General features: G+C 39.7%; 1 protein-coding gene and 1 long non-coding RNA gene across 24 annotated transcripts in view; both read left to right on the top strand.

The window, feature by feature from the left end:
- The window catches only part of LOC123991433 (eyes absent homolog 1), a 150,429-nt gene that overhangs the window by 14,558 nt on the left and 110,871 nt on the right, over positions 1-25,000 (top strand). For 4 of the 23 annotated variants that reach the window (XM_046293034.1, XM_046293026.1, XM_046293033.1 and 1 more), the window contains exons 1-4: positions 6,644-7,398; positions 11,795-11,907; positions 13,040-13,120; positions 17,840-17,917. In XM_046293034.1, the coding sequence (XP_046148990.1) occupies positions 11,799-11,907; positions 13,040-13,120; positions 17,840-17,917 (268 nt within the window). In that variant the 5' untranslated portion in view covers positions 6,644-7,398; positions 11,795-11,798. Of the gene's footprint in view, positions 1-6,642; positions 7,399-11,794; positions 11,908-13,039; positions 13,121-17,839; positions 17,918-25,000 lie in introns of those variants that run through there. The other 19 variants (XM_046293036.1, XM_046293030.1, XM_046293043.1 and 16 more) reach the window with 14 other exon arrangements.
- On the top strand, positions 7,470-7,834 carry LOC123991435. Its single transcript, XR_006830796.1, has 2 exons — positions 7,470-7,625; positions 7,711-7,834. It is a non-coding gene; the product is annotated as an uncharacterized LOC123991435 (long non-coding RNA).

Genomic DNA, 25,000 nt, shown 5'->3' with positions numbered 1-25,000 from the left:
TACTGCATAGTGATGTACTGTGTAGTGATGTACTGTATTGTACTGTACTGTATAATGTTGTACTGTACTGTATAGTGATGTACTGTATTGTACTGTATAGTGTTGTATTGTATAGTGATGTACTGTATAGTGATGTACTGTATAGTGATGTATAGTGTTGTACTGTATAGTGATGTACTGTATAGTGATGTACTGACTGTATAGTGATGTACTGTATAGTGAGGTACTGTATTGTACTGTATAGTGATGTACTGTGTAGTGATTTACTGTATAGTAATGTACTGTATAGTGATGTACTGTATAGTGTTGTATTGTATAGTGATGTACTGTATAGTGATGTACTGACTGTATTGTGATGCACTGTATAGTGATGTATAGTGTTGTACTGTATAGTGATGTACTGTATAGTGATGTATAGTGTTGTACTGTATAGTGATGTACTGTATAGTGATGTATAGTGTTGTACTGTATAGTGATGTACTGTATAGTGATGTACTGTGTAGTGATTTACTGTATAGTGATGTACTGTATAGTGATGTACTGTATAGTGATGTACCGTATAGTGATGTCCTGTACTGTATAGTGATGTACTGTACTGTATAGTGATGTACTGTATAGTGATGTACTGTACTGTATAGTAATGAACTGCATAGTGATGTACTGTACTGTATAGTGATGTACTGCATAGTGATGTACTGTATAGTGATGTACTGACTGTATAGTGATGTACTGTATAGTGTTGTACTGTATAGTGATGTACTGTGTAGTGATGTACTGTATAGTGATGTACTGTATAGTGATGTACTGTATTGTACTGTACTGTATAGTGTTGTACTGTACTGTATAGTGATGTACTGTATTGTACTGTATAGTTATGTACTGTATAGTGATGTACTGTACTGTATAGTGATGTACTGTACTGTATAGTAATGTACTGTATAGTGATGTACTGTATAGTGATGTGCTGTATAGTGATGTACTGTATAGTGATGTACTGTATAGTGATGTGCTATATAGTGATGTACTGTACTGTATAGTGATGTACTGTATAGTGATGTACTGTATAGTGTTGTATTGTATAGTGATGTACTGTATAGTGATGTACTGTGTAGTGATTTACTGTATAGTGATGTACTGACTGTATAGTGATGTACTGTATAGTGTTGTATTGTATAGTGGTGTACTGTATAGTGATGTACTGTGTAGTGATTTACTGTATAGTGATGTACTGTATAGTGATGTACTGTACTGTATAGTGATGTACTGTATAGTGATGTACTGTACTGTATAGTGATGTACTGTATAGTGTTGTACTGGATAGTGTTGTACTGTATAGTGATGTACGGTATAGTGTTGTACTGTATAGTGATGTACTGTACTGTATAGTAATGTACTGTATAGTGATGTACTGTACTGTATAGTGATGTACTGCATAGCGATGTACTGTATAGTGATGTACTGACTGTATAGTGATGTACTGTATAGTGATGTACTGTAATGTATAGTAATGTACTGTATAGTGATGTACTGTATAGTGATGTACTGTACTGTATAGTGATGTACTGCATAGGGATGTACTGTATAGTGACGTACTGACTGTATAGTGATGTACTGTATAGTGATGTACTGTACTGTATAGTGATGTACTGTATAGTGATGTACTGTATAGTGTTGTATTGTATAGTGATGTACTGACTGTATAGTGATGTACTGTATAGTGTTCTACTGTATAGTGATGTACTGTATAGTGATGTACTGTGTAGTGATGTACTGTGTAGTGATGTACTGTATAGTGATGTACTGTATAGTGATGTACTGTACTGTATAGTGATGTACTGTATAGTGATGTATTGTATAGTGATGTACTGTATAGTGATGCACTGTATAGTGATGTACTGCATAGCGATGTACTGTATAGTGACGTACTGACTGTATAGTGATGTACTGTATAGTGGTGTACTGTATAGTGTTGTACTGTATAGTGTTGTATTGTATAGTGATGTACTGTATAGTGATGTACTGTGTAGTGATTTACTGTATAGTGATGTACTGTACTGTATAGTGATGTACTGTACTGTATAGTAATGTCATGTATAGTGATGTACTGCATAGTGATGTACTGTATAGTGATGTACTGACTGTATAGTGATGTACTGTATAGTGTTCTACTGTATAGTGATGTACTGTATAGTGATGTACTGTGTAGTGATGTACTGTGTAGTGATGTGCTATATAGTGATGTACTGTATAGTGATGTACTGTACTGTATAGTGATGTACTGTATAGTGATGTACTGTATAGTAATGTACTGGATAGTGTTGTACTGTATAGTGTATTACTGTACTGTATAGTGTTTTACTGTACTGTATAGTGATGTACTGTATAGTGTTGTACTGTACTGTATAGTGTTGTACTGTATAGTGTTGTACTGTACTGTATAGTGATGTACTGTACTGTATAGTGATGTACTGTACTGTATAGTGATGTACTGTATCGTGATGTGCTGTATTGTGATGTACTGCACTGTATAGTGTTGTACTGTACTGTATAGTGTTGTACTGTATATTGTATTACTGTACTGTATAGTGTTGTACTGTACTGTATAGTGATGTACTGTATAGTGTTTTACTGTACTGTATAGTGTTGTACTGTATAGTGTTGTACTGTATTGTATAGTGATGTACTGTTTAGTGTTGTACTGTACTGTATAGTGATGTACGGTGCTGTATAGTGATGTACTGTACTGTATAGTGATGTACTGTACTGTATAGTGATGTACTATATACTGATGTACTGTACAGTGATGTACTGCACTGTATAGTGATTTACTGTACTGTATAGGGATGTAATTTATAGTGATGTACTGTGCTGTATAGTGATGTACTATATACTGATGTACTGTATAGTGATGTACAGTACTGTTTAGTAACGTACTATATAGTAATTTACTGTATAGTGATGTACTCTATAGTACTGTAATGTATAGTGATGTACTGTGTAGTCATGTAATTGTATAATGATGTACTCTATAGTACTGTACTCTATGGTGGTGTACTGTATATTGATGTGCTATACTGCATAGTGATGCACTTTATAATGATGTACTGTATAGTGATGTACTGTATTGTACTCTACTGTATATTGATGTACTGTACTGTATAGAGATGTACTATATAATACTGTATAGTGATATACTGTACTGTATAGTGATGTACTGTATAGTGTTGTACTGTACTGTATAGTGTTGTACTGTACTGTATAGTTATGTACTGTATAGTGTTGTACTATATAGTGTTGTACTGTACTGTACTGTATAATGATGTACTGTATGTACTGTATTCCCAAAGCTCTTCTAAAATCTCAATATACATCTATCTGCTCTAAACAAATCCCACACATTCCATATTCTCTATATTCTCTATAGTTTAGTACTGTATAGTGATTTACTGTATATTGATGTACTATAGTGTATCGTGATATACTGTCTAGTTATTTACTGTATAGTGATGTATTGTATAGTGATTTACTGCATTGAATAGTGTCGTACTGTATAGTACTGTACTCTACAGGATGTACTTTACCGTATGCACTGTATGGTGGTATACTTTATAGTGCTGCAATTTGTAGTGATATACTGCATGGTGATGTACTGTAATGTGTAGTACTCTACTGTATAGTGATGTACTCTTCTGTGTGGGGATATACCGTGTAGTACTTTCCTGTATTGTGATGTACTGTGTAGTGATACACTTTAAAGTGCTGTGCTTTATAGTACTGTACTTTATTGTGATGTACTATATAGTGTTGTACTGTACTGTATAGTGATGTACTGTATAGTGTTGTACTGTACTGTATAGTGATGTACTGTATAGTGTTGTACTGTATAGTGATGTACTGTATAGTGATGTACTGCACTGTATAGTGATGCACTGTACTGTGTAGTAATGTACTTTATAGTGATGTACTGTACTGTATAGTGATGTACTGTACTGTATAGTGATGAACTGTATAGTGATGTACTGTACTGTATAGTGATGTACTGTATAGTGATGTACTGTAGAGTGATGTACTGTATAGTGATGTACTGCACTGTATAGTGATGTACTGCACTGTATAGTGTTGTACTGTATAGTGTTGTACTGTATAGTGATGTACTGCACTGCATAGTGATGTACTGTACTGTATAGTGATGTACTGTATAGTGATGTACTGTACTGTATAGTGATGCACTGTATAATGATGTACTGTATAGTGATGTACTGTACTGTATAGTGTTGTACTGTATAGTGATGTACTGTATAGTGTTGTACTGTATAGTGATGTACTGTATAGTGATGTACTGTATAGTGATGTACTGTACTGTATAGTGTTGTACTGTATAGTGATGTGCTGTATAGTGATGTACTGCACTGTATAGTGATGTACTGTACTGTATAGTGATGTACTGTATAGTGTTGTACTGTCCTGTATAGTGATGTATTGCATAGTGATGTACTGTATGGTGATGCACTGTATAGTGATGTACTGTATAGTGATGTACTGTATAGTGAGGTACTGTACTGTATAGTGATGTACTGTATAGTGATGTACTGTATTGTGATGTACTGTATAGTGATGTACTGTATAGTGATGCACTGTATAGTGATGTGCTGTATAGTGATGTACTGTATAGTGATGTACTGTCCTGTATAGTGGTGTATTGTATAGTGATGTACTGTATGGTGATGTACTGTATAGTGATGTACTGTATAGTGATGTACTGTACTGTATAGTGATGTACTGTATAGTGATGTACTGTATTGTGATGTACTGTATAGTGATGTACTGTATAGTGATGTACTGTATAGTGATGCACTGTATAGTGATGTGTTGTATAGTGATGTACTATATAGTGTTGGATATAGGACAGCGGAGTCAATCACCACCTTCCGGAGACACCTGAAACCCCACCTCTTTAAGGAATACCTAGGATAGGATAAAGTAATCCTTCTCACCCCCCCCCCCTTAAAATATTTAGATGCACTATTGTAAAGTGGTTGTTCCACTGGATGTCATAAGGTGAATGCACCAATTTGTAAGTCGCTCTGGATAAGAGCGTCTGCTAAATGACTTAAATGTAATGTGTTGTACTGTCCTGTATAGTGATGTATTGTATAGTGATGTACTGTACTGTATAGTGATGTACTGTATAGTGATGTACTGTATAGTGATGTACTATATACCATTTGACAAGGCCTTGGCCAAAAATGGTGCTGTATTTAGGGAATAGGGTGCCAGGTCCCATTGGGTCCTACTCTAAAGTAGTGCACTATAAAAGGAATAGGGTGGCATTTATTACACAGCCAGCGTGGACCCTGGGACTAAACACATCCCTCTGCAACTGAATCCTAGACTTCCTGACGGGCTGCCCCTCAGGTGGTAAGGGTAGGCAATAACGCTGATACCCTACACAGGGTCCCCTCAGGGGTGCGTGCTTAGTCCCCTCCTGTTCTTCCTGTTCACGCACATCTCTGTGGCCAAGCACGACTCTGAACCCATCATTAAGTTCGCTGACGACACAACGGTGTTAGGCCTGATCACCGACAACAATGAGACAGCCTATAGGGAGGAGGTCAAAGACCTGGCAGTGTGGCAGTGCGTATGGCTATACCAGGCGGTGTCAGAAGAAGGCCCTAAAAATTGCAATCCTAGTCATAGACTGTTCTCTCTGCTAATGCACTGCAAGCGGTATCGGAGCGCTAAGGCTAGAGTGAAGACTAGAGAGAAGGCTAGAGAGAAGGGGAGAGAGAAGGCCAGAGAGAAGGGAAGAGAGAAGGCTAGAGAGAAGGCCAGAGAGAAGGGAAGAGAGAAGGCTAGAGAGAAGGCCAGAGAGAAGGGAAGAGAGAAGGCTAGAGAGAAGGCCAGAGAGAAGGGAAGAGAGAAGGGGAGAGAGAAGGCCAGAGAGAAGGGAAGAGAGAAGGGGAGAGAGAAGGCCAGAGAGAAGGGGAGAGAGAAGGGGAGAGAGAAGGGAAGAGAGAATGGGAGAGAGAAGGCTAAAGAGAAGGGAAGAGAGAAGGGGAGAGAGAAGGCTAAAGAGAAGGGAAGAGAGAAGGGGAGAGAGAAGGCCAGAGAGAAGGGGAGAGAGAAGGGGAGAGAGAAAGCCAGAGAGAAGGGGAAAGAGAAGGGAAGAGACAAGGGGAGAGAGAAGGCTAAAGAGAAGGGAAGAGAGAAGGGAAGAGAGAAGGCCAGAGAGAAGGGGAGAGAGAAAGGGAGAGAGAAGGCCAGAGAGAAGGGGAGAGAGAAGGGGAGAGAGAAGGGAAGAGAGAAGGGGAGAGAGAAGGCTAAAGAGAAGGGAAGAGAGAAGGGAAGAGAGAAGGCCAGAGAGAAGGGGAGAGAGAAGGGGAGAGAGAAAGGGAAGAGAGAAGGGGAGAGAGAAGGGGAAAGAGAAGGGGAGAGAGAAGGGAAGAGAGAAGGGGAAAGAGAAGGGGAGAGAGAAGGGGACAGAGAAGGCCAGAGAGAAGGGGAGAGAGAAGGGGAAAGAGAAGGGGAAAGAGAAGGGGAGAGAGAAGGGGACAGAGAAGGCCAGAGAGAAGGGGAGAGAGAAGGGGAAAGAGAAGGGGAGAGAGAAGGCTAGAGAGAAGGCTAGAGAGAAGGGGAGAGAGAGAGAAGACAGAGGAGAGAGAGGCGAGAAATAGAGAGGGAGGGGAGTGCAGATACATTTCAGGTGGTGTCAATTGCAGATTAAAGATCTGCTGAAGATGCTACGGGCGTCATGCGTCACTGGCCTCTATTCAACAAGTCACATCTCTCTCCCCACTATCCAGCAGCTGTTATCAGGAGCTACCTAACTTCCTACCTCCATGCTACTCCCCCCCCCCCCCCCCAATCCACCTCACACCCCTTTACCTCCCTTCATCCAACCCCCCAGTCCCCCGCCCCCTCCCCTTCCTGCTTACCTTGGCTAAGCCCTCTTTGTATGTTGATTGTGGGCGGGCTAATCCAGTTTGCAGCTGTCGTAGACCAATGATGAATCACCTTTCCGTCAATTGGCTGCAGTCCCTCACTCGGGGAGGAGGGAGGGAGGGGAGACCTGAACGAGGGAGGAGAGGCAACAACAGCAGTGGTGGAAGAAGAGAGAGCGAGAGAGAGAGAATAGAAGGGCTGAGAGAGAAACTCTATAGAGAGAGAATGTCCTCTGTTCGTTTCCCAGTGCAGTTAGCCCTCTCTTCCCACTCTTGAGACAGAATAACAATAATGTTTTCTCAGACCAGCTCTATTGTGTCATGGATGGGTCTGGACAGTGACACACAGCTGAAATAACAAGGAGGGACATTGTTTCTGTTCAGGCAGGTGGAAAGAGAAAAAAAACAGAGAGAGGCAGCCTGGTTCAGATGATTCCGGGCCGCTACGTATTTCCAGGTAAGAGCAGAGTTGGACCAGCGCCAGGCAGGTAGCATCAGAAGGGTTGCAGGGAGGGAAGGAGAGTGGGAGAGAGAGAGAGAGAGAGAGAGAGAGAGAGAGAGAGAGAGAGAGAGAGAGAGAGAGAGAGAGGGATGGAGAGAGAGAGAGAGTAATAGTAATTGTCTCCTGGTTTATCTGTAACGCTGCTGTTCATAATTGTATTTCAGGTTTTTGGTGATAATTAGGTGGGGGTGATAATTAGGTGGGGGTGATAATTAGGTGGGGGTGATAATTAGGTGGGGGTGATAATTAGGTGGGGGTGATAATTAGGTGGGGGTGATAATTTAGCAGTAAATTCATATTTCTCTGGGGACACAGCTACTAGCATGTCAGTTTGTGAGATCCTCCAACAATATTCACAACAATTCTACATTATTTACTGAATTTGAGCTGGGAAAAAAATGTCATGCTGAACTGAGTGAGTAGAAAACGCAATGTATATATCTGTGTATTTCTTTTTTAAATTAATTTAAAAACAAGTCTATTGACTATATCTTTCCATCCCAACATTATTTAAATAGTAGACATATCATTTCATTTGATCAGATTGTTGGTATATCGGATATATAATTTCATTTGATTGGATTGTTGAAATAGCAAACATTTGATTTTAGCAGATTGTTGAAATAGCAGACGTATCATTTCATCCTATCAGATTGCGTTTGCATTAAACAAAAACTAACGGCTTAGTTTAGTTGATTGATATGCAATGTATAAATGTAACTGGAAAAAAAGCAGTTTTAATGTACCAAACGTTTCTCCCTAATTTAATTAAACAGTTCTGACAAAAGACACAATATGAGTTATGATTTGTGTCATGTTTCAGCTGTCTTCGGCCTTGTTTTAACTAACCTCCATATGGCTGAGCAACTTTTCACAGCAACAATGAGGGGATAGAATAGTGTTTTCAATGGCGCGGTCTTCAGTATAAACACAGAAACAATTCAGATGGTTGCCAGAGCAAACTGATGCGTAGTGAACCAGGCATTATCATCTCTCTTCACTGAGCCGCAGACAGAGCACTCAGAATCACTCAGAGAACATACTTGGAGAAGTAGTTAGTCACTTGGAGAAGTAGTTAGTCACTTGGAGAATTAGTTAGTCACTTGGAGAATTAGCTAATCACTTGTAGATGTAGCTAATCACTTGGAGAATTAGCTAATCACTTGGAGAATTAGCTAATCACTTGGAGAATTAGCTAATCACTTGTAGAAGTAGCTAATCACTTGGAGAAGTAGTTAGTCACTTGGAGAAGTAGCTAATCACTTGGAGAATTAGTTAATCACTTGTAGAAGTAGCTAATCACATGGAGAATTAGCTAATCACTTGGAGAAGTAGCTAATCACTTGTAGAAGTAGCTAATCACTTGGAGAAGTAGTTAATCACTTGGAGAAGTAGCTAATCACTTGGAGAAGTAGCTAATCACTTGGAGAAGTAGCTAATCACTTGGAGAATTAGCTAATCACTTGGAGAAGTAGCTAATCACTTGGAGAAGTTAGCTAATCACTTGGAGAATTAGTTAATCACTTGGAGAAGTAGTTAATCACTTGGAGAATTAGTTAATCACTTGGAGAAGTAGTTAATCACTTGGAGAAGTAGCTAATCACTTGAATAAGTAGTTAATCACTTGGAGAAGTAGCTAATCACTTGGAGAAGTAGCTAATCACATGGAGAAGTGTCAGGACCCGGTTACGAACCCGGATCTCCGGAGTGAGAAACAGTCACTTAACCAACTGAGCCACGAATAGTCAGCAGAACCCAGAAGATGAGGCAGACACAGCAGTACTCGAGATGGTGTATTTAATGAAGTAAAAAGTGAAGTTCTTCAGGAAAACATGTAACTCCACAACCTCAAAAGGAATTCCACAAGAACAAAGGTAATCCTCCAAGACTAAAAAGGTAAATCCACAAGGTGGAAGGTAAAGCACAAAAAAGCCTCAAAAGATACTCAAAAACAAACAAACAAGAACAAAAAACAGAATTCCACAAGAGAGTCCACCGGGATCAACAAGAGTTCACAGAGTACTACGGCTGGGTGCTAACATACAAACACAGAGCAAAGAACTGAGTAAAACAAAGGGTTTAAATACAATCAGGGGAAACGAGGCACAGGTGCAAATAATAATGGGGATCAAGGGAAAACAAAAGGTCAAAAGGCACAATGGGGGCATCTAGTGACCAAAAACCGGAACAACCCTGGCCAAATCCTGACAGAGAAGTATTTAATCACTTGGAGAAGTAGCTAATCACTTGAAGAAGTAGTTCATCACTTGGAGAAGTTAGCTAATCACTTGGAGTAGTTACTCACTTGGAGAAGTTAGCTGATCACTTGGAGAAGTAGCTAATCACTTGGCGAAGTAGCTAATCACTTGGAGAAGTAGTTCATCACTTGGAGAAGTAGTTCAATCACTTGGAGAAGTAGTTCATCACTTGGAGAAGTAGTTCATCACTTGGAGAAGTAGTTAATCACTTGGAGAAGTAGCTAATCACTTGGAGAAGTAGTTCATCACTTGGAGAAGTAGTTAATCACTTGGAGAAGTAGCTAATCACTTGGAGAAGTAGCTAATCACTTGGAGAAGTAGCTAGCTGCTCTTAGAATCATTAAGAGAACAAACTCTTCTAACCTGCTAGCAACTAACTACTTTAACCATAGCCTCCAATCACAGAGTGTGTTCACACTGTATACTACGGATGTCTATATCATTACTATGCTGTAGACTAGCATGAGTATGTACATTAATCAACATGGAGCGAATGCTCTATACTGTAGACTAGCATGAGTATGTACATTCATCAACATGGAGCGAATGCTCTATACTGTAGACTAGCATGAGTATGTACATTCATCAACATGGAGCGAATGCTCTATACTGTAGACTAGCATGAGTATGTACATTAATCAACATGGAGCGAATGCTCTATACTGTAGACTAGCATGAGTATGTACATTCATCAACATGGAGCGAATGCTCTATACTGTAGACTAGCATGAGTATGTACATTCATCAACATGGAGCGAATGCTCTATACTGTAGACTAGCATGAGTATGTACATTCATCAACGCTCATGTGTGCTGTAATGTCTCTATTACTGAGCTCAATAATTTCAATAATTTCAATTATAATCTATATTGATTGTTATAATATCATATATTGCTGATATATAATCAAATAGTGTCAATATAATATGTTATAATTGAGTGTTTAGCAGTTGGCCTAGTTTGAATTGTATTATGAAAGAAATAAGCAGAGATAACATTAATAAGCGGAGATAACAATAATAAGCGGAGATAACAATAATAAGCAGAGATAACATTAATAGGCAGAGATAACATTAATAGGCAGAGATAACATTAATAAATGGAGATAACATGAATAGGCAGAGATAACAACAATAGGCAGAGACACCATTAATAGGCAGAGATAACAATAATAAGCAGAGATAACATTAGTAAGCAGAGATAACATTAATAGGCATAGATAACATTAATAGGCAGAGATAACATTAGTAAGCAGAGATAACAATAATAGGCGGAGATAACATTAATAGGCAGAGATAACATTAATAGGCGGAGATAACATTAATAGGCATAGATAACATTAATAGGCAGAGATAACATTAGTAAGCAGAGATAACAATAATAGGCGGAGATAACATTAATAGGCAGAGATAACATTAATAGGCATAGATAACATTAATAGGCAGACATAACATGAATAGGCAGAGATAACATTAATAGGCAGAGATAACATTAATAGGCAGAGATAACATTAATAGGCAGAGATAACATTAATAGGCGGAGATAACATTAATAGGCAGAGATAACATTAATAGGCAGTGATAACAATAATACGTGGAGATAACATGAATAGAGATAACATTACGTTTGTCTTTCCCGAACATAGTTTAATCTATTGATAGTATTTATAGCTTTTAGATACAATGACAAAAATTCTCAAGCTCCAGTTGAGATGTTTTTATTTGTTTACTTTAAAGGTATAAACATTTCAAATTTAATTTCAACAGTTTTACCCATGTTGTTATCAGTAGGTTTAAGAGAAAACCCTGTTTAAAACTAATACATCTATAGACTCTTTACCATTTGTTTTCCCTTGATGGTTCTGGCAAGATGTGAGTAAATATGTGTGTGTGTGTGTGTGTGTGTGTGTGTGTGTGTGTGTGTGTGTGTGTGTGTGTGTGTGTGTGTGTGTGTGTGTGTGTGTGTGTGTGTGTGTGTGTGTGTGTGTGTGTGTGTGTGTGTGTGTGTGTGTGTGTGTGTGTGTGTGTGTGTGTGTGTGTGTGTGTGTGTGTGTGTGTGTGTGTGTGCGTGTGTGTGTGTCTCTCGTCCGTCAGGTCTATGGACATGCAGGATCTAGCCAGTCCTCACAGCCGTGAATCCCCTAATGGTTCGAGCCTCGACAACTCCCATATCAATACCAATTCCATGACCCCCAATGGCACTGAAGGTATGTGCTTAGGGATTTTCTTCCTGAATGCTTCCCTCACTTTCGCTGTGTGGACTCTAAATTCACTATAGGACTATAGGACATGGGAGAGGAATAGGCTGAGCCCTGTAGACAATCAGGTAAATACTGATGTGACACATTCAAACGTTAAACTTGGCACGATGGTTGTGGTACCAAATTATATTTGCACAGAAAACGTTGTGATTATTATTGTGCAGAAAATACACTCCGTTGTAATCACAACCATTCTACCAATTGCGTTGTAGCTTCATCAGTTGTACAATTTAAGTTTGTACGGGTAGCAGAGCAGAGAAAGAGGGGACTTTTTCTTTTTTAACCTCACCTCTTCCTGTGTGTAGCGTTTTATGCATCTGCTAAAGTTGTGAAATGCCTGAATGGCAATAAAACGGCTCCAGGTGCTACCCTGTTGAAATCGCGATCTGTTTTCCATTTTCTAAAGGTGAAGTCAACAAATGAAAACGTGGTACCACGACTTTCCTCCAGTCTACTTCTCTGTACTTCTGAATAACTACTAGTTCCGATGGCTTGTAGACTTACTGCATTGGTTTTAATACACAATTTAAAAAGGGCCACTTGTATTTGATCTAGATATGAAAACAATATGAAAACGATCTGCTTTGTAAATCTGATGCTATTGTCTCTGTGTTTACAGAGGAACTATTAGCAGTATATTTAAACGTACGTGTAATTATTCAAAAGCTCACGGTATGAAAATGGGTTGTAGTTTTGCATGTGGTTTGTACATGTCCCTATTGACTCAGGTGAGTAGGCTCGTTGTGTCCTCTCAAACCACCACTCTCTCTAGTTGAACCTAACGTCGTTACCAGGGCGCTATTACGAACCCACTCATGCGCTTCGAAGTCTACCTTAAAAAAAAAGTCTTCTTGATAGGAAAAAATGGATAACGCTTTCTTGTGGTTTTAGGGAGTGTGTGCGTCCCAAATTGAACCCTATTCCCTATGTAGTGCACTACTTTTGACCGATTGTTTGACAAAAGCAGTGCTCTCCGTAGGAAGTAGGCTGTAATTTGTCCTCTGCAGGACAAAGAGCCTGTCGTAGAGCCGCGGTGAAGTCAGATTGTCATGTATCCTATTCTCTGTTTCCCATATAGGTGATAACATCACAATGCTCACCACAGCTGACTGGTTGTTAAGCACTAGCTCACAGTCGGCTGCAGGTCGGTGCAGTTCAGGTGTGGATATGAAAGGACAATAATTGGTGTTTCAACTTAGAAAAGACAAGAAGAAAAACAAAAACATCTTGTGCTTTTACTCTTTTTTTTATACCACTATAAATGAAAAGATCCCAATTAATGAACTGTTCTCAATTGATAACAAATCTATTTTTTAATTCTAAGAGTTTCTTCAACTATTGTGCCTTTCTTGTCGTCAATGTAATTGGTGCACTCGTGTTATGTTGAGTGTGTGAAGCATGAGATTATGGATCCTGTGGACACCTTGTTTTGATTGATTGATTGATTGGTTCCTGTCTGCCGTTGTTCCCATGCTGTGTTTCATGAGTACGGTGGTTAACGTGTGTTTCTCTGTGAACACCTGAGTGCGACCTTTGACCTTTAGTCTGTGCATGCAGTGTTACACCACGATGTCCCCTCATTATATTAGCTAGTATACCTACACACACACACGCACTCACGCACACGCACACACACACACACACACACACACACACACACACACACACACACACACACACACACACACACACACACACACGCACACGCACACGCACACGCACACGCACACACACTCACGTGCAAAGACAAACACACACACACACTCACGTGCACAGACACACACACACTCACATGCACAGACACACAAACACACACACACTCACGTGCACAGACACACACACACACTCACGTGCACAGCCACACAAACACTCACGTGCACAGACACACACACATCCTATTTCTCTGTATTGTATTATCTCTACCTAAATGTGTTATTGCAAAAACACTCTCCCTCCCACTCGCCCTCCTACTCTCCATCCCACTCTCCCTCCTACTCTGCCTCCAACTCTCCCTCCCTCTCTCCCTCCCACTCTCCTCTCAACTCTCCCTCCTACTCTCCCTTCTACTCTCCCTCTCCCTCCTACTCTCCCTTCTACTTTCCCTCCCACTCTCCTGCCTACTCTCCCTTCTACTCTCCCTCTCCCTCCTACTCTCCCTTCTACTCTCCCTCCCACTCTCCTGCCTACTCTCCCTTCTACTCTCCCTCCCACTCCCCTGCCTACTCTCCCTTCTACTCTCCCTCTCCCTCCTACTCTCCCTTCTACTCTCCCTCTCCCTCCTACTCTCCCTTCTACTTTCCCTCCCACTCTCCTGCCTACTCTCCCTTCTACTCTCCCTCTCCCTCCTACTCTCCCTCCTACTCTCCCTCCCACTCTCCTGCCTACTCTCCCTTCTACTCTCCCTCCCACTCTCCTGCCTACTCTCCCTCTCCCTCCCACTCTCCTGCCTACTCTCCCTTCTACTCTCCCTCTCCCTCCTACTCTCCCTTCTACTCTCCCTCCCACTCTCCTGCCTACTCTCCCTTCTACTCTCCCTCCCACTCTCCTGCCTACTCTCCCTTCTACTCTCCCTCCCACTCTCCTGCCTACTCTCCCTCTCCCTCCCACACTCCTTCATACTCTCCCTCCCTCTCTCCCTAAATGTGTTATTCCAAAAACACTCTCACTCCTACTCTCCCTCCTGCTCTCCCTCCCACTCTCCCTCCCACTCTCCCTCCCACTCTCCTCCCTACTCTCCCACCTACTCTCCCTCCTACTCTCCTCCTACTATCCCTCCCACGCTCCTCTCCCTCTTACTCTCCTCCTACTATCCCTCCCACGCTCCTCTCCCTCCTACTCTCCCTCCCACTCTCCCTCCTACTCTCCCTTCTACTTTCCCTCCCACTCTCCTGTCTACTCTCCCTCTCCCTCCTACTCTCCCTCATACTCTCCCTACCTCTCTCCCTCATACTCTCCCTCCCTCTCTCCCTCCCTCTCTCCCTCCCACTCTCCTCTCCCTCCTACTCTCCCTCCCACTCTCCCTCCTACTCTCCCTTCTACTTTCCCTCCCACTCTCCTGTCTACTCTCCCTCTCCCTCCCACTCTTCCTCCTACTCTCCCTCATACTCTCCCTCCCTCTCTCCCACATACTATCCCTCCCTCTCTCCCTCCCTCCCTCTCTCCCTCATACTCTCCCTCCCTCTCTCCCTCCCTCTCTCCCTCATACTCTCCCTCAGTCTCTCCCTCCCTCCCTCTCTCCCTCATACTCTCCCTCCCTCTCTCCCTCCCTCCCTCCCTCTCTCCCTCATACTCTCCCTCCCTCTCTCCCTCCCTCTCTCCCTCATACTCTCCCTCCGTCTCTCCCTCCCTCCCTCTCTCCCTCATACTCTCCCTCCCTCTCTCCCTCCCACTCTCTCGTCAACAATTCCTCAGCAGAATGATCAAAGTAAAACACGACAGGGAAAAGCTTCTTTAAAAACATGAGAGACACACCGAGCATGACTCCCTTTACCCACATGATGTGAATTTGTTTTGCCCCCTTCCTCTTCTCTATATCACCCCTCCCCCCCCTTCCCATCCCAAAGCCTGCTTGCTGCCTGATGTGAAATGGATTGATTTCAAAGATTCCCTAGCTGTCAGATAACTGTAAAATCCTCTCCACCGAGCCATCAGTGTTATAACTCTGAGAGGCTCAGCGGGGCGTGGGGTCACGCTCCATTCGCTACAGTCCTTAAAACAGATTTTATACTATATCTATATTGTCTTGACATTTCAATCGTATTTGCACGTCCATGCAGACTGACTCCCTCTCCATGCAGGGGCCATTTTACACCAGTATCCTACTACCATTGACTGTGTTAATCTTTCTTTCCCCTGACGCTACATTATAACCTGGGGTAAGCCATACAGTAATTAGTGACCATGAATTATTATGTTATGTTAATTGGATATATAATGTTAATTATATATTAATTGATTGATTACTTTGATTGATTGATGGATTAAAATGTATTTGACAGGATTGCAGTTTGCCTGTTACTGTTGAATTCTTGCTGTAACAGTGTATGATCAAACTGTGGATGGGACAAACAAAGAGACATAGAAGAGCTGTTGAATGATGGTTTGGTTTTTATTCATAGTTAAGTCAACAGGTTGAAATGAGAAAGGTCTCTTTGTTGGTTTAATGGATTAACAATTAGGCAAATGTTTTATTTTCCTCAAAAGTGTGTTGAGAGATAATTTATGGTAATCTACGCTGAGGAGCGTTATGTTTTATTTTCATGTTAATCCCATATAATTACATGTAGATGATCCCTAAAATTAATCCAACGAACGTTATCATTATAAATTCCATTTTGAAAAAAAGCGATTAGTCTAAAAGAACAGAATGTAAAAGTTGTGATGAATATTCACCCCAGTATTGTTTATAGCACATTCCACTGTAGTTCTGACTGGTGTAGTTCTGGCTGTAGTTCCACTGAGTGTGCTCCACTGTAGTTCCGGTGTAGTTCTGGCTGTAGTTCTGACTGTGGTTCTGACTGTGGTTCTGGTGTAGTTCTGGCTGTAGTTCCGGTGTAGTTCTGGCTGTAGTTCCGGTGTAGTTCTGGCTGTAGTTCCGGTGTAGTTCTGGCTGTAGTTCCGGTGTAGTTCTGGCTGTAGTTCTGACTGTGGTTCTGATTGTGGTTCTGGTGTAGTTCTGACTGTGGTTCTGACTGTGGTTCTGGTGTAGTTCTGACTGTGGTTCTGACTGTGGTTCTGGTGTAGTTATGACTGTGGTTCTGACTGTGGTTCTGGTGTAGTTCTGACTGTGGTTCTGGTGTAGTTCCGGTGTAGTTCTGACTGTGGTTCTGGTGTAGTTCCGGTGTAGTTCTGACTGTGGTTCTGGTGTAGTTCTGGTGTAGTTCTGACTGTAGTTCCGGTGTAGTTCTGGTGTAGTTCCGGTGTAGTTCTGGTGTAGTTCTGGTGTAGTTCCGGTGTAGTTCTGACTGTGGTTCTGGTGTAGTTCCGGTGTAGTTCTGGTGTAGTTCCGGTGTAGTTCTGGCTGTAGTTCCGGTGTAGTTCCGCTGTAGTTCTGACTGTAGTTATGACTGTAGTTCCGGTGTAGTTCTGGCTGTAGTTCCGGTGTAGTTCTGACTGTGGTTCTGACTGTGGTTCTGACTGTGGTTCTGGTGTAGTTCTGGTGTAGTTCTGGCTGTAGTTCTGACTGTAGTTCTGACTGTAGTTCCGGTGTAGTTCTGACTGTAGTTCCGGTGTAGTTCTGGCTGTAGTTCCGGTGTAGTTCTGACTGTAGTTCTGGTGTAGTTCTGGTGTAGTTCTGACTGTGGTTCTGGTGTAGTTCTGGCTGTAGTTCTGACTGTAGTTCTGACTGTAGTTCCGGTGTAGTTCTGACTGTAGTTCTGGTGTAGTTCTGGCTGTAGTTCCGGTGTAGTTCTGACTGTAGTTCTGGTGTAGTTCTGGTGTAGTTCTGACTGTAGTTCCGGTGTAGTTCCGGTGTAGTTCTGACTGTGGTTCTGGTGTAGTTCTGGCTGTAGTTCTGACTGTAGTTCTGACTGTGGTTTTGGTGTAGTTTTGGGTGTATGTTCAAAGACATCCCAAACTAATAAACTCACCAGTCATAGTGTCAGTTTGTGTGTGTGTGTGTGTGTGTGTGTGTGTGTGTGTGTGTGTGTGTGTGTGTGTGTGTGTGTGTGTGTGTGTGTGTGTGTGTGTGTGTGTGTGTGTGTGTGTGTGTAGTTGCGTGCGTGCGTGTGCGTTCTGACTGTAGTTATGCGTGTGCGTGCGTGCGTGCGTGCGTGTGTGTGTGTGTGTGTGTGTGGGGGGGCCGATGGTGTGTGTGTGTGTGGGGCCGATGGTGTGTGTGTGTGTATGCTGACGGTGTGTGTGTTGTCTTTGTCCCCAGTTAAAACAGAACCAATGAGCAGCAGTGACATCACCACCCCAGTAGCCGACGCCTCCCTAGACAGCTTCTCAGGATCAGGTGAGACGGGAGGGGACCCGTGTGTGTGTTTGCGTGCTGAGTAAAATAAAATATAATGTGTGAATAGCAGAGCAGTAGAATGATCTGGTTTCCTGTTTCCTCAGCCGGATCTGTATCCAACTCATGTTGTATGTCAGGAATATATGGTCATCTTTTCCACCTCCGCCAAACATCACCTCACTACCCAGTATAATTAAACATCACCTCACTACCCAGTATAATTAAACATCACCTCACTACCCAGTATACTTAAACACCACATCACTACCCAGTATACTTAAACATCACATCACTACCCAGTATAATTAAACATCACATCACTACCCAGTATAATTAAACATCACACCCAGTATAAATAAACATCACTACCCAGTATAATTAAACATCACTACCCAGTATAATTAAACATCACTACCCAGTATAATTAAACATCACCTCACTACCCAGTATAATTAAACATCACTACCCAGTATAATTAAACATCACTACCCAGTATAATTAAACATCACTACCCAGTATAATTAAACATCACATCACTACCCAGTATAATTAAACATCACTACCCATTATAATTAAACATCACTACCCAGTATAATTAAACATCACTACCCAGTATAATTAAACATCACTACCCAGTATAATTAAACATCACCTCACTACCCAGTATAATTAAACATCACCTCACTACCCAGTATAATTAAACATCACATCACTACCCAGTATAATTAAACATCACTACCCAGTATAATTAAACATCACATCACTACCCAGTATAATTAAACATCACTACCCAGTATAATTAAACATCACTACCCAGTATAATTAAACATCACTACCCAGTATAATTAAACATCACTACCCAGTATAATTAAACATCACTACCCAGTATAAATAAACATCACTACCCAGTATAATTAAACATCACATCACTACCCAGTATAATTAAACATCACATCACTACCCAGTATAATTAAACATCACTACCCATTATAATTAAACATCACTACCCAGTATAATTAAACATCACATCACTACCCAGTATAATTAAACATCACTACCCAGTATAATTAAACATCACTACCCAGTATAATTAAACATCACCTCACTACCCAGTATAATTAAACATCACCTCCCTACCCAGTATAATTAAACATCACATCACTACCCAGTATAATTAAACATCACATCACTACCCAGTATAATTAAACATCACTACCCAGTATAATTAAACATCACTACCCAGTATAATTAAACATCACATCACTACCCAGTATAATTAAACATCACTACCCAGTATAATTAAACATCACTACCCAGTATAATTAAACATCACCTCACTACCCAGTATAATTAAACATCACCTCACTACCCAGTATAATTAAACATCACATCACTACCCAGTATAATTAAACATCACATCACTACCCAGTATAATTAAACATCACTACCCAGTATAATTAAACATCACTACCCAGTATAATTAAACATCACATCACTACCCAGTATAATTAAACATCACATCACTACCCAGTATAATTAAACATCACTACCCAGTATAATTAAACATCACACCCAGTATAATTAAACATCACTACCCAGTATAATTAAACATCACATCACTACCCAGTATAATTAAACATCACATCACTACCCAGTATAATTAAACACCACTACCCAGTATAATTAAACATAACTACCCAGTACAATTAAACATCACATCACTACCCAGTATAATTAAACATCACTACCCAGTATAATTAAACATCACTACCCAGTATAATTAAACATCACATCACTACCCAGTATAATTAAACATCACTACCCAGTATAATTAAACATCACTACCCAGTATAATTAAACATCACATCACTACCCAGTATAATTAAACATCACTACCCAGTATAATTAAACACCACTACCCAGTATAATTAAACATCACACCCAGTATAATTAAACATCACTACCCAGTATAATTAAACATCACATCACTACCCAGTATTATTAAACATCACTACCCAGTATAATTAAACATCACTACCCAGTATAATTAAACATCACTACCCAGTATAATTAAACATCACATCACTACCCAGTATTATTAAACATCACTACCCAGTATAATTAAACATCACTACCCAGTATAATTAAACATCACTACCCAGTATAATTAAACATCACTACCCAGTATAATTAAACATCACATCACTACCCAGTATAATTAAACATCACATCACTACCCAGTATAATTAAACATCACTACCCAGTATAATTAAACATCACATCACTACCCAGTATAATTAAACATCACATCACTACCCAGTATTATTAAACATCACTACCCAGTATAATTAAACATCACATCACTACCCAGTATAATTAAACATCACTACCCAGTATAATTAAACATCGCTACCCAGTATAATTAAACATCACCTCACTACCCAGTATAATTAAACACCACTACCCAGTATAATTAAACATCACTACCCAGTATAATTAAACATCACATCACTACCCAGTATAATTAAACATCACTACCCAGTATAATTAAACATCACATCACTACCCAGTATAATTAAACATCACTACCCAGTATAATTAAACATCACTACCCAGTATAATTAAACATCACCTCACTACCCAGTATAATTAAACATCACCTCACTACCCAGTATAATTAAACATCACATCACTACCCAGTATAATTAAACATCACATCACTACCCAGTATAATTAAACATCACATCACTACCCAGTATAATTAAACATCACATCACTACCCAGTATAATTAAACATCACTACCCAGTATAATTAAACATCATTTACATTTACATTTACATTTACATTTAAGTCATTTAGCAGACGCTCTTATCCAGAGCGACTTACAAATTGCACATCACTACCCAGTATAATTAAACATCACATCACTACCCAGTATAATTAAACATCACATCACTACCCAGTATAATTAAACATCACTACCCAGTATAATTAAACATCACTACCCAGTATAATTAAACATCACTACCCAGTATAATTAAACATCACTACCCAGTATAATTAAACATCACTACCCAGTATAATTAAACATCACTACCCAGTATAATTAAACATCACTACCCAGTATAATTAAACATCACTACCCAGTATAATTAAACATCACTACTCAGTATAATTAAACATCACTACCCAGTATAATTAAACATCACCTCACTACCCAGTATAATTAAACATCACATCACTACCCAGTATAATTAGACATCACATCACTACCCAGTATAATTAAACATCACTACCCAGTATAATTAAACATCACATCACTACCCAGTATAATTAAACATCACATCACTACCCAGTATAATTAAACATCACTACCCAGTATAATTAAACATCACTACCCAGTATAATTAAACATCACCTCACTACCCAGTATAATTAAACATCACATCACTACCCAGTATAATTAAACATCACATCACTACCCAGTATAATTAAACATCACATCACTACCCAGTATAATTAAACATCACATCACTACCCAGTATAATTAAACATCACTACCCAGTATAATTAAACATCACATCACTACCCAGTATAATTAAACATCACATCACTACCCAGTATAATTAAACATCACATCACTACCCAGTATAATTAAACATCACTACCCAGTATAATTAAACATCACTACCCAGTATAATTAAACATCACTACCCAGTATAATTAAACATCACTACCCAGTATAATTAAACATCACTACCCAGTATAATTAAACATCACTACCCAGTATAATTAAACATCACTACCCAGTATAATTAAACATCACTACCCAGTATAATTAAACATCACTACTCAGTATAATTAAACATCACTACCCAGTATAATTAAACATCACCTCACTAACCAGTATAATTAAACATCACATCACTACCCAGTATAATTAAACATCACATCACTACCCAGTATAATTAAACATCACTACCCAGTATAATTAAACATCACATCACTACCCAGTATAATTAAACATCACATCACTACCCAGTATAATTAAACATCACATCACTACCCAGTATAATTAAACATCACTACCCAGTATAATTAAACATCACTACCCAGTATAATTAAACATCACCTCACTACCCAGTATAATTAAACATCACTACCCAGTATAATTAAACATCACCTCACTACCCAGTATAATTAAACATCACATCACTACCCAGTATAATTAAACATCACCTCACTACCCAGTATAATTAAACATCACATCACTACCCAGTATAATTAAACATCACACCCAGTATAATTAAACATCACTACCCAGTATAATTCAACATCACTACCCAGTATAATTAAACATCACCTCACTACCCAGTATAATTAAACATCACTACCCAGTATAATTAAACATCACCTCACTACCCAGTATAATTAAGCATCACATCACTACCCAGTATAATTAAACATCACTACCCAGTATAATTAAACATCACCTCACTACCCAGTATAATTAAACATCACATCACTACCCAGTATAATTAAACATCACTACCCAGTATAATTAAACATCACTACCCAGTATAATTAAACACCACTACCCAGTATAATTAAACATCACCTCACTACCCAGTATAATTAAACATCACTACCCAGTATAATTAAACATCACTACCCAGTATAATTAAACATCACATCACTACCCAGTATAATTAAACATCACTACCCAGTATAATTAAACATCACTACCCAGTATAATTAAACATCACTACCCAGTATAATTAAACATCACATCACTACCCAGTATAATTAAACATCACATCACTACCCAGTATAATTAAACATCACTACCCAGTATAATTAAACATCACTACCCAGTATAATTAAACTTCACTACCCAGTATAATTAAACATCACTACCCAGTATAATTAAACATCACATCACTACCCAGTATAATTAAACATCACCTAGTTTAATTAAACATCACATCACTACCCAGTATAATTAAACATCACCTCACTACCCAGTATAATTTAAAATCACATCTTTACACCTCTGGACCCTCAGGGGAGGGGAACCGAGCCGGAGGGGTGTGTGTGTGTGTGTGTGTGTGTGTGTGTGTGTGTGTGTGTGTGTGTGTGTGTGTGTGTGTGTGTGTGTGTGTGTGTGTGTGTGTGTGTGTGTGTGTGTGTGTGTGAGCTGCGATTAGAACGTTTAGTCAACCGGAAGCAGGTGCTGATGATGATACGGGATAAGTGTTCAATATTAATAAAAATGTTTCCCTGCAGTTACATACGGTTACATACAGTTACATACAGTTACACACAGTTACAGTTACAGTTACAGTTACATACAGTTACAGTTACATACAGTTACATACAGTTACATACAGTTACATACAGTTACAGTTACATACAGTTACATACAGTTACATACAGTTACAGTTACAGTTACAGTTACAGTTACATACAGTTACAGTTACATACAGTTACAGTTACATATAGTTACATACAGTTACAGTTACATACAGTTACAGTTACAGTTACAGTTACAGTTACAGTTACAGTTACATACAGTTACAGTTACATATAGTTACATACAGTTACAGTTTCATACAGTTACAGTTACAGTTACAGTTACAGTTACATACAGTTACAGTTACAGTTACATACAGTTACAGTTACAGTTACATACAGTTACAGTTACAGTTACAGTTACATACAGTTACATACAGTTACAGTTACATACAGTTACAGTTACATACAGTTACAGTTACAGTTACATACAGTTACAGTTACATACAGTTACAGTTACAGTTACATACAGTTACAGTTACATACAGTTACAGTTACATGCCAGATATCTACAGTAGTTTGTCTTAAATTGCACCCTATTCCGTATATAGTGCACTACTTTTAGACCAGGGCCCATAGTCAAAGACCCATAGTCTCTGGTCAACAATGATGCACTATATATAAAATAGGATGCCATTTGGGACACACCCTTAGTATCCCCCTTCCCGTCGCTACGGAAACTAAATACTTTGTTTTTTTTGTCCAATTAGACAGTTGTTATAGAACGATGTCAGTTGACATTTGAACCTGGTTCAGTGATTTTAATTTTTTTATTTAACCTTTATTTATACTAGGCAAGTCAGTTAAGAACAAATTCTTATTTATAATGACGGCCTGCCCCGGGTCAAACCCTGACCCTGACGCACGCTGGGCCAATTGTGCGGCGCCCTATGGGACTCCCTATGTGATACAGGCCAGGACCAAAGCAGGGTCTGTGGTGACGCCACTAGCAATGAGATGCAAATTTACTAACTGTATTTATTGTTTCTAATGATTAATGGATCAATAAAATTATTATCAATTCAAAAAGTGTAACTATATTACATTTGGTGTGTCATTTTAACAAAAAATAATTTAAAAGATTTTTACTCAAAACTATACACTGTCTTAAAATAGCCTTTAGTAAGTGCAAAGACAACGTGAAAATGCAGCATTGGTCACAGTAGGTTTGTGTTGAAAAACGTTGATTAGGAAGTGCATCCACAGTAATACGCCGTGTGTTTCATGAAGGAATGATAATGTGGTAGCGCTAGTTACAAGCAATCACTTTCAATTTGGTCCTGGCCTGGCCTTGAAGCCTGGGGCTGGATCCCAAATGGCACACTATTCCCTACATATGGGTCCTGGTCAAAAGTAGTGCACTGTAAGGGAATAGTGTTCCATTTGAGACAGGCCCCAGGCAACAGGCCCACATTGATTCAGACCATTCTGAGTGTGTTTACACCAGCCTAGCTGTCGTCATGGCAGCGCCACAAAGTATCTCACAGAGGCAATATCCCAAATAGCACCCTATTCCGTACACTCTTAGAAAAAAAGGGTTCCAAAAAATATTTCTTCGGCTGTCCCATGTGAGAACTCTTTTTGGTTCAAGGGTTAGGGTTTCCACCGTCTGTGGAAAAGGTTCTCCTATGGGGACCAGAAAGGGTTCGACCTGGAACCAGAAAGGGTTCGACCTGGAACCAGAAAGGGTTCGACCTGGAACCAGAAAGGGTTCGACCTGGAACCAGAAA

Source organism: Oncorhynchus gorbuscha, linkage group LG12 (assembly GCF_021184085.1).
Source record: "Oncorhynchus gorbuscha isolate QuinsamMale2020 ecotype Even-year linkage group LG12, OgorEven_v1.0, whole genome shotgun sequence".
Classification (NCBI taxonomy): domain Eukaryota; kingdom Metazoa; phylum Chordata; class Actinopteri; order Salmoniformes; family Salmonidae; genus Oncorhynchus; species Oncorhynchus gorbuscha.
The sequence above is the reverse complement of the archived record's forward strand: the minus strand, read 5'-3'. Positions and strand labels throughout refer to the sequence as shown.